Source organism: Lipotes vexillifer, unplaced genomic scaffold, assembly GCF_000442215.2.
Source record: "Lipotes vexillifer unplaced genomic scaffold, Lipotes_vexillifer_v1.1 scaffold238, whole genome shotgun sequence".
Classification (NCBI taxonomy): domain Eukaryota; kingdom Metazoa; phylum Chordata; class Mammalia; order Artiodactyla; family Lipotidae; genus Lipotes; species Lipotes vexillifer.
Window position 1 is genome coordinate 936023 of NW_006785665.1, and position 14334 is coordinate 950356.

At 45.6% G+C, this 14334-nt stretch overlaps 1 protein-coding gene across 1 annotated transcript; it reads left to right on the forward strand.

Moving 5' to 3' along the window:
- The first annotated feature begins 44 nt into the window (after nucleotides 1-44).
- Nucleotides 45-11879, forward strand: LOC103069941 (ETS variant transcription factor 3). The gene is made up of 5 exons (XM_007457862.1): nucleotides 45-328; nucleotides 2284-2342; nucleotides 2935-3172; nucleotides 4442-4557; nucleotides 10566-11879. Exons 2-5 carry the CDS (start codon nucleotides 2297-2299, stop codon nucleotides 11699-11701), a joined length of 1536 nt encoding a protein of 511 aa, XP_007457924.1. The 5' UTR covers nucleotides 45-328; nucleotides 2284-2296; the 3' UTR covers nucleotides 11702-11879.
- The last annotated feature ends 2455 nt before the right edge of the window (nucleotides 11880-14334 follow it).

Sequence of the window (14334 nt, forward strand, 5' to 3'; positions counted from 1 at the left end):
GCCTAACGTGCCCCCGCAACGTGACGCACGCGCCGCGCCGGGGTGGCTGCGCGGGCAGCGCGGCGGGAGGAGCGCGCGCCGAGGGCTGGGTGCGGGCGGAAGTCGGCGTCTGAGGAAAGGAGAAAGGAAAGGGAGACGCGGCTGGGTGCGGCGCGGCGCGGCGCGGCTGCGAGACCAGCAGGAGGGCGCCGCCCCCTCCCCCGCCCTCTCCGCTGAGGATGGAAGTGACGAAAGCAGCCGAGGAGGTCACTTCCTGCTGGGGTGGATGAGGAGGAGCCGGAGACGCCGCGGAGGAGACCGGACCGAAGACGGACCGTGCGGGGGAGAGGTGAGTCCCGGCCTCGCCGCCAGGTTCCTCTGGGCAGAACCCCCGGCTTCGGCGTGGACGGCGTCCCTGCGGTCGGGGCCGCCCGGCGAGCCACGTACCAACCCAGCCGGGCCTCCCCCAGTGCGGGGGGCGGGGGAGGGAGGGGGCCCCGCGGCTGAGGGGCGACGGGGATCCAGGCAGTGTTCGTGCGGTGGCTCCGCGGAGCTTCGAGGCCACGGGGCGAGGGAGGCCCGGCCGGGAGGCAGGTAGAAAGGAGGCTCCCGAGGCTGCGGAAGTCGGGACCGGGAGCTGCAGGGGGGATCCGCGGCACCAGACTCTGCAAGCCTCACTCTTTGGGGAATGGTCGCGGTCCGAGGGAGGCGAGGGGCCTGCCGGGCTTTGCAGAGTTGAGATGAGTGATCCTACTTGGACAGAGTGTCCTCGGAATGAATTTGCCTAAGGCATGGAGAGGCGCCTCCGGGCCCCTGGGAGGGAGGCCTTTATGGGTGAAATCGGGGAGTTGGGACGTCGGGAGAGAGCTTCCTGGGCAAGTCATTGTTGCAGCGGGGTTTGGATCGCAGAGTCGTGGTGGGTGAAGGCATTCCGGTGGCAGAATAAAGACCCCGCGATCCGACAGAGCAATCTAGTTGTTAGCGTCCCGGGCAGCTTCCTGGAGCCGTGGGGAAATTAGTGTTTTTTTCTCTCTCATTGTCACGGAGATAGAAGCAGCCGGGAGAGGAAACTCCTGCCTCAGCTCTGGGGCCTTGTTATTGTGTATCTTGTGTGTGTAACTCTGTGTCTGTGTTTATGTTTGTTTTTTCCTTCCTTTGGGGTATGTATCTCATCCTCATTCCCCGGTAGTTTCATAGCCCGAAAGTTGCTGGTCTTCTTAATGTGTATGGTGAGAAAAAAGATTCAAAGGATCTAGAGGAATCCTAGGTTAGATGAAATTTCAAGATTAGGAATTTGTACCCACCCCACCCTAGGGTCACTAAGGCACCTACATTGCCTCCAGACTCCTGCTAATGTTGGTACTGAGGGCCTGTCATTCACCCTGGGGAACTGCCTGGGTGAGGGTAGATCTGCCTTCTGCCCGCATATCCCTCTGGCAGTTTTACCCTTCCCTCCTTTTTGTTAAAGGATTGACTGATACAGGCTGCTTGCTGCTAGGAACAGGAAATTTATTAAGGAACTGTAAATCTGGGTGAAATGAATTCAAATCACAGCCAGACTCCCTCCACTTGTTGAACAGAAGGTTCCCAGAAATGCTTGCTTTTTTTTCTTCCTGTTAAAGGGAGAAAATGTAAAATTTTTTCTCAAAGAAAAATTGGGGGAGTGTGTGTGTGTTTTTGTATAGAGTAACTGTACATATGGTGTGTTTACTTAATGTATCCCAGGGTGTTGTTTCAAGGAGGAAGGGGCAGTTTCTGACTGGGAGAAGTTTTCCTTCTCCCATCTCACATAATTTAGGAAAGTAAATCAAAATCAGATGTTCATTCTTGAGTGACAATCAGATGGCTTTGGATTTTTTTTTTTTTTTTAACTCTTCTTTAAACTGCTACATCTGGGTGAACTCAGGCTTGTGTATCTTGGCATCTGGGCCTGTCTAGTAATAGAAGACAAACTGTTTGACTTGTTTTGGCTGCTTTTTTGGACTCATTTCACCATACCCTTTCTTTTTTACATTTGAAGGACTGGTCAGGAGGAAGAAAGCAAATATTAAAAACATTGTTTACAATTTGTGGCTTAAAGTCAGCTGGGAGATAATTATGGCCTTTGAAGCTGATGACTTGAGCACCATCATTTGATGGCTTGGGGATTAGCAGTTTGGAGGTGACATGTTTGGAAGAAAGAGGGTTACATAAGGAGGGAAAGACAGGGAAAAAGAAGTTTGGGGAAAGGCTGTACCAGAAAACATCGGGAGGATAATAAATAAATAGCACCTTAAAGTAATTGATGTGGCTTGTATCTCTCAGCAGGAGGGTGAAAATGAAAGCAGGCTGTAGCATCGTGGAAAAGCCAGAAGGAGGTGGAGGTGAGCAGAAGTTAATCATCTTCTGACATACCTGGAATGTCCCTCAGTGGTTCCTTTTCTCTCCACTTGGGCTTGGTTCACAAATGCCAGGCCATGGCTGACAGCCTCTTGACAGGGTAGATACTGCTAGGACAGTTGTAGGCTTGTTTCCTATGGATGAATGTTAACATGTCTGGTCACCGCACCCTTATCCCGAGCTTTAGAGTCTCTTTCCTGTTAGAGACACAATTCCAACCTTGAGGGTAAGGTTGTATTTTCCTAAAACATTATCTTTCCTTTTTGTTCCCTTTGGAACTTTCATGTCCTTACAGAAAGTAGGCATGAGATTTAGTAAGATCTGAAAGGGTAAGAGATTAGACACCTGGGTGCTGCTGCCCAGCTCTTATCAGATTTAATGATTGCCACAAGGAAAGGTAACTTCTCTCTGCTTTCCTCTCGGCTATTGTGGTTAGCCCCAGCTGACCGAAAGGGTGTTTGTGGCATGTTTGCACAGCACTCTAGAGATTCTGAGCATTGGAATGTGAGATTGGGGATACAGGTATGTATGTTCCTAGCTCCTGACTACCTTGATCTTGCCCTTTTCATGTTAAAGGGTATCAGTTTCCTGATTGGGCCTATAAAACAGAGTCGTCCCCGGGTTCCCGGCAGATCCAGCTATGGCACTTCATCCTGGAGCTCCTGCAGAAGGAGGAGTTCCGCCATGTCATCGCCTGGCAGCAGGGAGAGTACGGGGAGTTTGTCATCAAGGATCCAGACGAGGTGGCCCGCCTCTGGGGCCGCAGGAAGTGCAAACCACAGATGAATTATGACAAGCTGAGCCGGGCCCTGAGGTAAGGGAAAGGATTCCCAAATCCATTGTGTTAACATTGGAAGGAGACTTAAGTAGTTTGGTGAATGTTAGATTAAAAAGGTATCAGGTGATAAGAGACTACACTAGTGAATAGGTGTAGCTTTTTTTTTTTTTTTTTTTTAGGTGTAGCTTTAAAGTGGGAGTGGGAGCTATTGAATCTGGGTAGCACAGGCACAGGAGGAGAAAAGGCATATCTTTGGTTATATGTAGGAGGGAATTCCAACGTGGCTGGCACTGGATCCTGACAGCCAGTTCTGCTCTGTAGTGGGCGAGAATGTGTGGTGAAACCTGGATTGGAGCTCATTTATAATCCAAAAGATTAATTTACACTTCCATGTTAGAAATCTCTTAGAATTTCTCTTTTTTTAGGCTCTCCTGGAAGAAACTAGAAAAAGAGTGAAGCAAGCACACAAGAGAGCACTCACTGCATGGTAGTGCCCTATAGCTATTCAGGAACCAGTCAGTGAGCTCAGTGAGTTGTCAGTTCATAGGTTGCTCCAGCATGTCTAAAGATTGGTCACTATAAGTTTTCGCAGGTTTTCTTTTCCCCTTGTCAGTCTTTACATTTCATAACCCTTTAGCCCTCCAGGGGCCAGTTTATAACCTGTGCCACTGAATAGATTCAAGCCTCAAGGTTCTAGGTACATTGAAATCCCCTTGCCTTCCTTCACTGTTAGTGACCCTGAATGTAAAATCTGGGCAGCAGCATTGCTGGAGCCTCTCACTTCCTTTTGAAAGTGAAGTAGGCCAGGCTGACGGCTGTTTTCCAGATCAGGGTGTACCATTGTTTGACCTGCCACCATAAAACAGTTCTACATTCCTTTGTCTATGCCTTGAGCTTAGGCCTCCAGACTAACCACATCAGGTCTCACAAGAGATTTGTCTGCCCCCACCTGGGCAAGGCAGAAAGGAGAAACAAGGCAGTGACATACAGTGGAACAGGAAGGAAATGGACTAAAGAATTGAAACCATAGAGAGATAGAGAAGAAAGGTGTTTGGGGCTAGGATAGGTGTTCAGGATCTCAAAGTGAGATTGTCTTTGTAAAGGACTAGAATTTAGTTGAAAATTGAATGGGAAAAGTACGCTCTTAGGTCTCCCAGCTCTAACCTAAGAGCAAGGCTGCAAAAGAATGATAGTGATGATTGCAAGTAATACTCAGCAAGAATTGTTGATCTTAGTGGTTACCTAAGTATATCAAAAACTGTCAGTAGCTAGAAGATAAATTGACGTGCATTCCTGTTTTTACAGATACTATTACAACAAGAGGATCCTTCATAAAACAAAAGGGAAAAGGTTTACTTATAAATTTAACTTCAACAAGCTGGTGATGCCCAACTACCCATTCATCAACATACGGTCAAGTGGTAAGATGCAAACTCTCTTGGTGGGGAATAAATTTTGAGTTGAAAAAGAATTTTAAAAACCCAGGTCTAATAGGTGATCATGTAAGTCCCAGCATATAATGCTGTAATACCCTGCCTAGTTGGTTGCTTCTCTCAAAAGCTTTCTTCTGGACCCTCAGAAACTGAAATCTAGGACATAGGTACATTGTGAAGGGAAAACACACCCATGGTTTCTGTAATCTGCTCAGTGTGACTGGGAAAAGGAAAGGTGATCCCAGCAGGGGTGCAGGATTCCAGAAGGATATGTTGATTTAGGGAGTTGATGGGACTTTTAGAGACATGTGTTTATAGAGTCAAATATGAACCTAAATTTCTGGAGGAGGATTCAGTTTGAGACACACATGTTTGAGTTATCCTTGAATGGACAGTTGTAGAAATGATCAGAAATAGAGAGACCTTCAATGTAAAAAAAAAAAAAAAAAAAACCCAGATCTAGGATTTGTCATGTTTAAGGGGTATTTAGAAACACCAAAGTAATATGATCCCCTGGATTTCCTCTGCATTCTTGCTCAGGTTTTCCCATTCATCTCACAGGAAGTGATAGACTCTGCAGCATCAAGATAGATTTGGTTTATTTGGTTCCTTTTTCTGCATATTATTTGTCATCTTCTAGATATTGTTGCATTGTCCTCTTTAGGAATGGTGTTCCATAGGCTTGTGTTGATCTTTAAGTTCAGGACTCAGAGTTTTAACACCCTGCCCAGTGGCTCTTTTATAGACAAGAGCTAGCTTCTACAAACACTTCCGATTTTCTATGAAACAACCAAGCTCACCCTTATCAAGTGAATATCATCAAAACCACAGCATCCTTGATCACAGAAAGGAGGTTCATATGTTTGCAGTGAAAAGCAGTGTCTTTGATCTGCACCAACAACGCCTCAGAGAACAGGACTCTGGGGTTACTTGACCACCTCTCCTCTGAAGTGCTGCAAGCCTTCCCCTCTAGGCTCTCCACAGGACAGGTTTCCATTACAGCTTCTCACAGAGGTTTTGGGTCTGCCTCTCAGGGTTGCAGAAGGCAGTCTCTGATAAGGATGTTTGTTTGTTTTAAGATGCAAATCAGACCCCTGCCTAAGAAAATAGATTGTGTTTTAACTAGTTTCTGAGCAGTCCATTAATGCTCTGTCTTTGTGGCATTGTACAAGGCAAAGAAATCTGATTGTGATTCTGTAGTATTACAACTTCTCAGAGAAAAGTTGGAAGAAACCTGAAAAATTAGAGCAGGGGTGTGGCTGAGAGAATATAATGCTGAGATCCGTGGCAGATATGTAATTACTACACACAACAAGTTAGGGCAGTTTTAGCTTGATGCTGCTATCATTACAGTTCCATCTCTTCTGTAACCACTCCCTTCTGTCCCTGGGGCATGCATTTAAAAAAAAATAAAAGTGGTATTGGAATGCATCTCTCTAATTACAACCTGTTTTCTTTCCTTGTGCCTGAGGGAGAGGCATTAGGAAATCAAACCTGTTCTAGCCACTGGAATCTTGTTTCCTCTATTTTTCACCCTTACCCCCCTCCTGTGTACCTAGAGGAATTTTGACTCTAGCTGGGTATACCAGAGTGTGAGTCTTGTTCTTCTGTCTTTGACCCATTTTTTTTCTATTGAAAACCCACAAGTCCAGCCACTTGGACAGCCTGGAATGGGGCATCATCAGCCCTTGGGAGTAATATGCTTTTCCAGGGAAAGGAAATCTGGACCCTCACTATATGAAGACTCTGGTCTAGAAACCTAACAGTAGTGGCCTAGCACCACCTATTGTGCCTGAAGGTGGTTGAACCAACATTGATCCTTAACTAAGCTCAAGATCCTAATCAAAAAGTCATGGGGAAAGCAAAACTTTTAGGGATACTGCTTCGTTTTTACATCCTGGTTGCAGATAACCCCAAAGAACTAGAGTCATTAGTTTATAGAGGACTTTTACCCAGATAGACCAGATGTTTCAGGTTAACTTTTATGATGACAAAGGAATGTAACATTTATTGAACATCTACTTATTGGAGGTTCTTTTGCCTATGTTTTTGTGAATTAACTCATGCAACTCTCCTAGCCAAATAAAGTATACATCTCAGTACCCTCATTTTACAAATGATAAAATTAAGGATGACAGGGCTTCCCTGGTGGCGCAGTGGTTGAGAGTCCGCCTGCCGATGCAGGGGACGCGGGTTCGTGCCCCCATCCAGGAAGATCCCACATGCCGCGGAGCGGCTGGGCCTGTGAGCCATGGCCGCTGAGCCTGCTCATCCGGAGCCTGTGCTCTGCACCGGGAGAGGCCACAACAGTGAGAGGCCTGCGTGCCAAAAAAAAAAAAAAATTAAGGATGACAGCAAAGTCAAAGATTGATCAGAGTGGCTTGAATACAGTTATCTGTTGGACACTTTCTCAGGAAACAATTCTTGAGAGATTGAGCTATTGAAATAGATCATACATTCCTTCTCTGGTTTGGGATTCATTCATTTGTTAAACAGATAATGTGTTAAGCCCTAAAGACAAAGAAAAAGATTATGGGGGAGTTCTTTCCCTCAAGGAACTTAAAATTTAGCAGGAGAGATAAGATATATGAGGTTTAACACAATTCAGAATACAGCGTGGAATGTGATAAATGTTTTAAGAAGTAGAGCTATGTGGATTAAGATCCTGGAGGCTAGAGAGATATTGTCTAGATAGTGGGTTGATACAGTTGGGCTATTTTGAATTGTATGTTTTTAAAAATAGAAGCAATACATTTAAATTTTTTTATTATTATTTTAATATTTAATGTTTAAATGTATTTTTAATATTTACATTAAAATGTATTTTTTAAATGTACTTACATAAGAAACCTTGGAAAGATACAGAAGATACTAGTAAAAATGCTACCTGTCGGGCTTCCCTGGTGGAGCAGTGGTTGAGAGTCCGCCTGCCGATGCAGGGGACGCGGGTTTGTGCCCTGGTCCGGGAGGATCCCACATGCCGCAGAGTGGCTGGGCCCGTGAGCCATGGCCGCTGAGCCTGTGCATCCAGAGCCTGTGCTCCACAACGGGAGAGGCCACAACAATGAGAGGCCCACGTACCGCAAAAAGAAAAGAGCTACCTGTCAGGTTGTGGGGGGAGAGCAGACCAGTTCAAGGATGGACTTGAGACCTCACTTCACCCCACCCCAGTTTTTTTATCTTTATTTTAGGAAACTTTAAAGCTACAGAAGAATTCAGGAAAAATTGAACATCGAACACCCATATATCCTCTATCTAGATTCACTAATCAATAGATAAACATTTGCTTTATATTTCGATATACTTTTTTTTTTTTTTTTTTTGCTGTACGCGGGCCTCTCACTGTTGTGGCCTTTCCCGTTGCGGAGCACAGGCTCCGGACGCGCAGGTCCGCGACCATGGCTCACGGGCCCAGCCACCCAGCAGCATGTGGGATCTTCCCGGACCGGGGCACGAACCCATGTCCCCTGCATCGGCAGGAGGACTCTCAACCACTGTGCCACCAGGGAAGCCCCCGATATACTTTTTAAATCTTCTGAGATTAAGTTGCAGATGTGACACTTCATCCCTGTGTACTTCAGTATGTATCTCCCAAGTACAAGGACATTCTCCTTCTACTCACAATAGCATTACCATACCCAGGAAGTTTTAACATGCTCTAATACTATTATCTAATATATGGTCCATATTTAAATGATATATGCCTTTTAAAATTTTGCTTTTTTAATCATGATTATTGTCAAATAATTATTTATTTTAACAAACACATGCAGTTTGCTATGCGCTGGTACCAGTTTAAGGACTTTACAAATATTAACTCTTGTAGTTTTCATAGCATGAGGATTAGTCCTGTTATTATCCATTTTACAGGTAATGAAACTGAGGCACGGAAAAGTAAGTAAGTTACCTAGAGTAACACAGCTATTAAGTGGTAGGGCCGGGGTTTGAACTTAGACAAGGGCCTTATTCCATTTTGCTAGAGGGTTTCAAAAACCAGTTGGTTACTTGTACCAGGCTACAAGGTAGAAGGTGCTGGAACTAAGTTTCAAACCCACGTTTTCCAGCCCTACTACTCTGATTTCATAGTGGCTCCACGAAGGTTGTCTTCTTCAAAGCAGTGTTATTCATACGTCTTTAAGCAGCAAACTTAGTTTTCAGACAAAATCTTAGATTTGTTATCTCAACATACTGATACAACATATAAAAATAGGGCTGCTGCAGTTACTCAGAGGTGAGGGATCCAGAATGCCACCTCCAAATCGCCTTCCTTCACTCCTTCTAAATGCATTTGGAAAATGCTATGTATTCTGTCTCCTTTTTGCAGATTTACAGTGTACCTTAGCCTGTGTAGGGACTGAGATACCCTCCAGTTTAGAAAAAACAAAGCGAAAAACTAAATTGTTTAGGAGACAAGACCTTCTCTACCACCTCCCTTCCCTCTCCCCCACATTATACTTACTCAGTCCTTCAGAACACATAGAAGTGTTTTTTTGCTTTTGAATAGATGTGCTCTTAATACAAAATAAAGATCCAGGAGAATCAAAAAAGAATAGAATTTTAGCCATTGTAATAAGCTAGAAGTAGAAGTGATACTTTGGAGACCCTCTTGACTCTAATTATATTCAAGGTCATCCATCTGTTTTTCCTAATTGTGCAATTAAATCAGTGGTTTTAGAAAAAAGACCTGCAGACCAGTTTTCTGTGGAACATCATTTTGAAATGCTGCTCTGGCACAGTGTTACTCAGGCACATGTGCCAAGAAAGCTACAATCTTGCACATACCTACCGACTCCAGAGTCCTATCTGAGGATGACTCAATTATAACAAGAATAGAAGACTGCAAGCAATCCTACCCACATCGTATCTCGTGCACCTTTTTTGTTTCTTCTCCTGGATCACCACACTTCACTTATTTGGGTTTTTCTTACTTTTTCTTCTCCTTTATCCTTCCCTCAGAGTAAAAATAGCCCTCCTGACATCATCAGTGATAGAAGCCACAGATGCCTCCCAGGCGCCCAAAGGGTCCCTGAGGCCTCATACCTCTCTTATGCTCTGATTGTCAGAAGGACCTTTTGGAGTTGAGAACTTGTGAGGCTCTGAAGTTGACATGTGTAGCACAGTGTTGGTTTCTGCCTAGAGCTTCTGTTTTTAGTCTGTGAATTTGGGAGAAGTGGTAGGTACTCGACTTTTCTCGCAGCGTCCTCAGTGCTTGAAAGCAGGATGGTAGTGGAGATCATTATACAGAATATGTATAATAGAAAATAGATTGGAGAGATTTAAAAATTTTTGAATCTCTACAAAGTAGTGATTGTGTATCAGAAATGATAAAAGGTACACCATGAGAACCTACCTTAACAAACATAGCCTCTTTTTGTGATCTGTTTTTGTTCTTAAAATGTGGTCTTGTTCGTGTTCATATATGTGAGGTGCAGGGTGTTCAGGCTTTTAATGCATTGTTTACATACATATCGTTCCCAGTTTCGTTAATTGGTTTTGGTTTGTTTGCTTACTTTATAGATATGGCCAAAATTATGAAAATAAGAAACGATGATTTGCAAAGCTGAGAGTTAAAGCAGGTGATATATATACAGTATTTAGAGTTGCAGAGGACAAGGCTGTATTACCCATTCATTCATTCAACTGGTAGTTATTAAGCACCTACTAATTATTAAGCCCTGAACTGCTGGAAATCTACTTGCAAATAATAGGAAGTTCCTGCCTTCATGGGATTTATGTTTTAGAATACAGATAGACAAGTAAATGATATTTTAGATAGTAATGAGTACTGTGAAGACAGTGAGTAAGACTCTAGAGAAAGGTGGCAACTAAATTGAGTATAGGAAGCTGAGAAGACAGGCAGCTGAGGGATTCAGTCCAGCTGGAATGTTTATTTTCTGTTGCTCTTCAACATCTTATACTTGTTTAGCATAAGTAAAATTGCTGATAATGAATGACCAGACCTCCAAAGTGGCCTTTTGTCTTTTCCTCCCTCACAGGTGTGGTTCCCCAGAGTGCGCCACCAGTGCCAACAGCCTCTTCCCGCTTCCATTTCCCACCTCTGGACACCCATTCTCCAACTAGTGATGTGCAGCCAGGGCGGTTCTCTGCTAGCTCCCTAACTGCTTCTGGCCAGGAGTCAAGCACTGGCACTGATAGAAAGGTGGAGCTTTCGGAGCTGGAGGATGGCTCAGCCGCTGACTGGCGCCGGGGTGTGGATCTCATGTCCTCCCGAAATGCTGTCGGCGGAGGGATTGGCCATCAGAAGCGCAAACCTGACATCATGCTTCCCCTGTTCTCTAGGCCAGGGATGTACCCTGACCCCCATAGTCCCTTCGCCATCTCTCCCATCCCCGGCCGTGGAGGCATCCTGAATGTCCCCATTTCACCAGCCCTCTCCCTGACTCCCACCATCTTCTCCTATAGCCCGTCGCCAGGCCTGAGCCCCTTCACCAGCAGCAGTTGCTTCTCCTTCAACCCTGAGGAAATGAAACACTACCTTCATTCTCAAGCCTGTTCTGTGTTCAACTACCATCTGAGTCCGCGGACATTTCCTCGTTACCCAGGGCTCATGGTTCCACCGCTGCAGTGCCAGATGCATCCTGAAGAGTCAACCCAGTTTTCCATCAAGCTGCAGCCCCCACCTGTCGGGCGGAAGAACCGGGAGAGGGTGGAGAGCAGCGAGGAGGCAGCGCCTGTCACTGTTCCCACGCTGGCTCCTGTCCCCCCGAGAATTAAGGTGGAACCAGCCTCTGAGAAGGATCCTGAGAGTCTCAGGCAGTCGGCACGAGAAAAGGAGGAGCGCTCTCAAGAAGAGGGCAGTGTGCCAAGCAGGACCACAGAAGAGGAAAAAGGCACCATCTTTGCCCGCCCGGCCGCACCGCCTGTCTGGCCCTCTGTACCCGTTAGCACCCCAAGTGAAGAACCCCTAGAAGTGACTGAAGACAGTGAGGACAGGCCTGGCAAAGAGCCCGGTGCACCTGAGAAGAAAGAAGATGCCCTGATGCCCCCCAAGCTTCGGTTGAAGCGGCGCTGGAATGATGACCCTGAAGCCCGGGAGCTGAGTAAGAATGGCAAGTTCCTCTGGAATGGGTCAGGACCCCGGGGCTTGGCAACGGCTGCTGCTGACGCTTAGAACTGGAAGTTGATTGGGAGCTGTTTATACTATAATCAAACACATACATGTATTTATGTAGCAAGATTTCAGGGTGGGGGGTGGGGAGGGAATTAGGCTGGTTTGATCCTTCTAGGGGCATAGACTTGTATTTTTATGTTTGGGGGATAGGCTGGGGGTATCTTCTGTTGTAAATTAGATGGGATGTGAACACACTTTTTTTCCTGGTGAGTAGGACATGGGAAGGGTATTGAACTGAAAGAAGAAAGAGCCTCTGTTTCCTGTTGAGGCTTACACTTTCTGACAAACTCCCAGAGGGCCAAGATACTGTTTGGTCCCATGATAGTTCAGGTTCCAGACTTGTTTCTTTTCTATTGTATTTATATATGGAAAGCCATTAATGAATTTATTTTGCTCTGAGACATACACATAAAAGGGAAAGGGGCGTGGTTGGGAGGTTGAGCAGTGAGAGACCATTAATACTAAGTATTTTGCCTGAAATGTTTCTTTATAATTATTTCAGGGGAGGAATAAGATAATCTCAGTCTTATGGGGGCAGGAGGATGTTCAGGTGTTGCTCTTTTTCTTTTTCCCTTTGTTGTTGTTTGGCTTCTTTTTTTTTTTTTTCCTTTTTATAAAATGTTTTCAGGAAACGTGAAATGTACTGCCAGTTAGAGCGGGGCTGGCAAGGCACAGGCGCTGAGCCTTCAGCTACGTTGCTGAGACAGGAAGCCCTGCTGTGAATTTCTTGGACATTTCACCTACTTCACCTATTAAGAAGCCATGAGGAGTTATAAACTCTTGTTCAGGGAAGAAAGAAGAGGGCAGGAGGAAGTAACCCAATGCCTTTAAAAACACAAAAATGCTCTTTTTTTTTTTTTTCCATCGTGGGTTTGGGGAGCCAAACCAACGTGTGACTGAGCGAGTTGACTGAGAGACGTGACAGAGTTCAAGATGTCTTTCTGCAGTGTCTGGTTCTCTTATCGTTTTCTTAAGTCAAAGCCTTAACAATGAACATACTTCAACATGATACGGGTCTGTCAACGTAAACCTGTGAAAGGGCATAGACATCTTTTCAGATAATCCAGGAGTGTTGGAAGATGGTTAAATTTTAAGCTGGTATATAATCATCCCCACTTGATGTATTGGGATAGGTAGCAAAAAGGCAGGATTGTGGGAGTTAAGGGCAGATGTTACCTGGAAACACAGAAGGTAGCTGGGGGTACAAGTGGATGTTTAGGAAGCTGAAAGAAGCGATAGACAGGAGACACAGAAGGGAGACAGATGCCAAGAGGCCTGGTGTAAGTGAAGCAGTGGGTGTCTGTCCTGTTGTGGTGTTGCCGTTCTTGCCATACCCATTCCCCTAGATTGTACTAATTCTCATGATCAATTGACTATCCTACGTGAGACCCCAGGAATTGTTTCTTCATGGGAAATTCCCTTCCAGCAACTTCAAAGGAATGGGAAAGTATTGATCTTACATGAATCGAAAGGAGCCTGGATTAGGGGCAGAGAGAAAGAAGCCACAGCCAACTGTGTGTGTGTGTGTGTGTGTGTGTGTGTGTGTGTGTGTGTGTGTGTGTGTGTGTGTGTGTGTGCGCGCGCGCGCGCACATGTAAGTACACAGTAGTATACAGAAATACTGAACATGGCTCAGATCCACGAGCAGCAGAGAGAAGAAATAACTGCGTCTCTGATAGGGGCAAGGAGTGGGCATGGGGATGTTGTCTAGAAATTGGAGAGATTCCTGGCTCCATCTCAGCCTAGGTGAACTCAGTGTACTAAGAAGCACTTGAGGGTTGTCTTTTCATGGTGAGGGTCGGGTGGGGGTGGTCTATTTTAAACTGGAGTGCGTGCATGAGAGAGGGGCCCAGGAGAGGTTCAAGCCGGTGAGTGAGTTGTTAGGTGGCTTAAGAGGACTTGAGTCCATCATGCTCTTTTTCGGCAGTTGTCCTCCCCCTTGTTTGATTCAAATTCCGTGAGTGACTTGTCTTTCCCTGGGAAAAGGATTAGGAGAATGGTCCCTAACAACTCAGGCTTTGGTCAGGCTGCCTTTGGTTGGTTGTGTTTTTGTCGGTTTCTTTCTCTGTACCTCGACTTACCTCGAATCAGAAAGCAAGCCCAGGCAGGTGGAAGAGGCATCTCTGCTTGGCATTGTCCAATCTAACCAGGGAGGCTGGCTGCCCACCGTCTCTGTCCACTAGAGGGGAGGGCCGGCAGGTGTCAGTATGAACTCAGGAATAGAAACATGAGGCCTTTAAAATAAGAGGGAGAAAAATCCGTGATGCAAACCTGTAACCCCCTAGAACCCAAGTGCCAGAATTAATTCCTAGATGCTGCTTCTGTTTGAATAAAAAGTCACAGCTTTTACACTTGAAAAAAACACACTCAAAAAATGTTCAACTCCATGAAAACTGTTTTTGGCTTTAAGAAATTGTTTGGTGTTTAACTGTTTCCTTTGATTGCCATTCCACCAGTAAATTGTTGGTTGATTTGCACTGCACACTGGGGTTGGGGGGAGGGTCCTACACAGAGCCAGACTTGGGCTTGCCCGGGAAGTGGACCAGGGGATGTGGAGGTCACTGATATTTCCTGGAGCAAAGGGGTGGGAGATAGTTCTTCCCCGAGCCCACTCTGGGCAGCACCTGTCACCA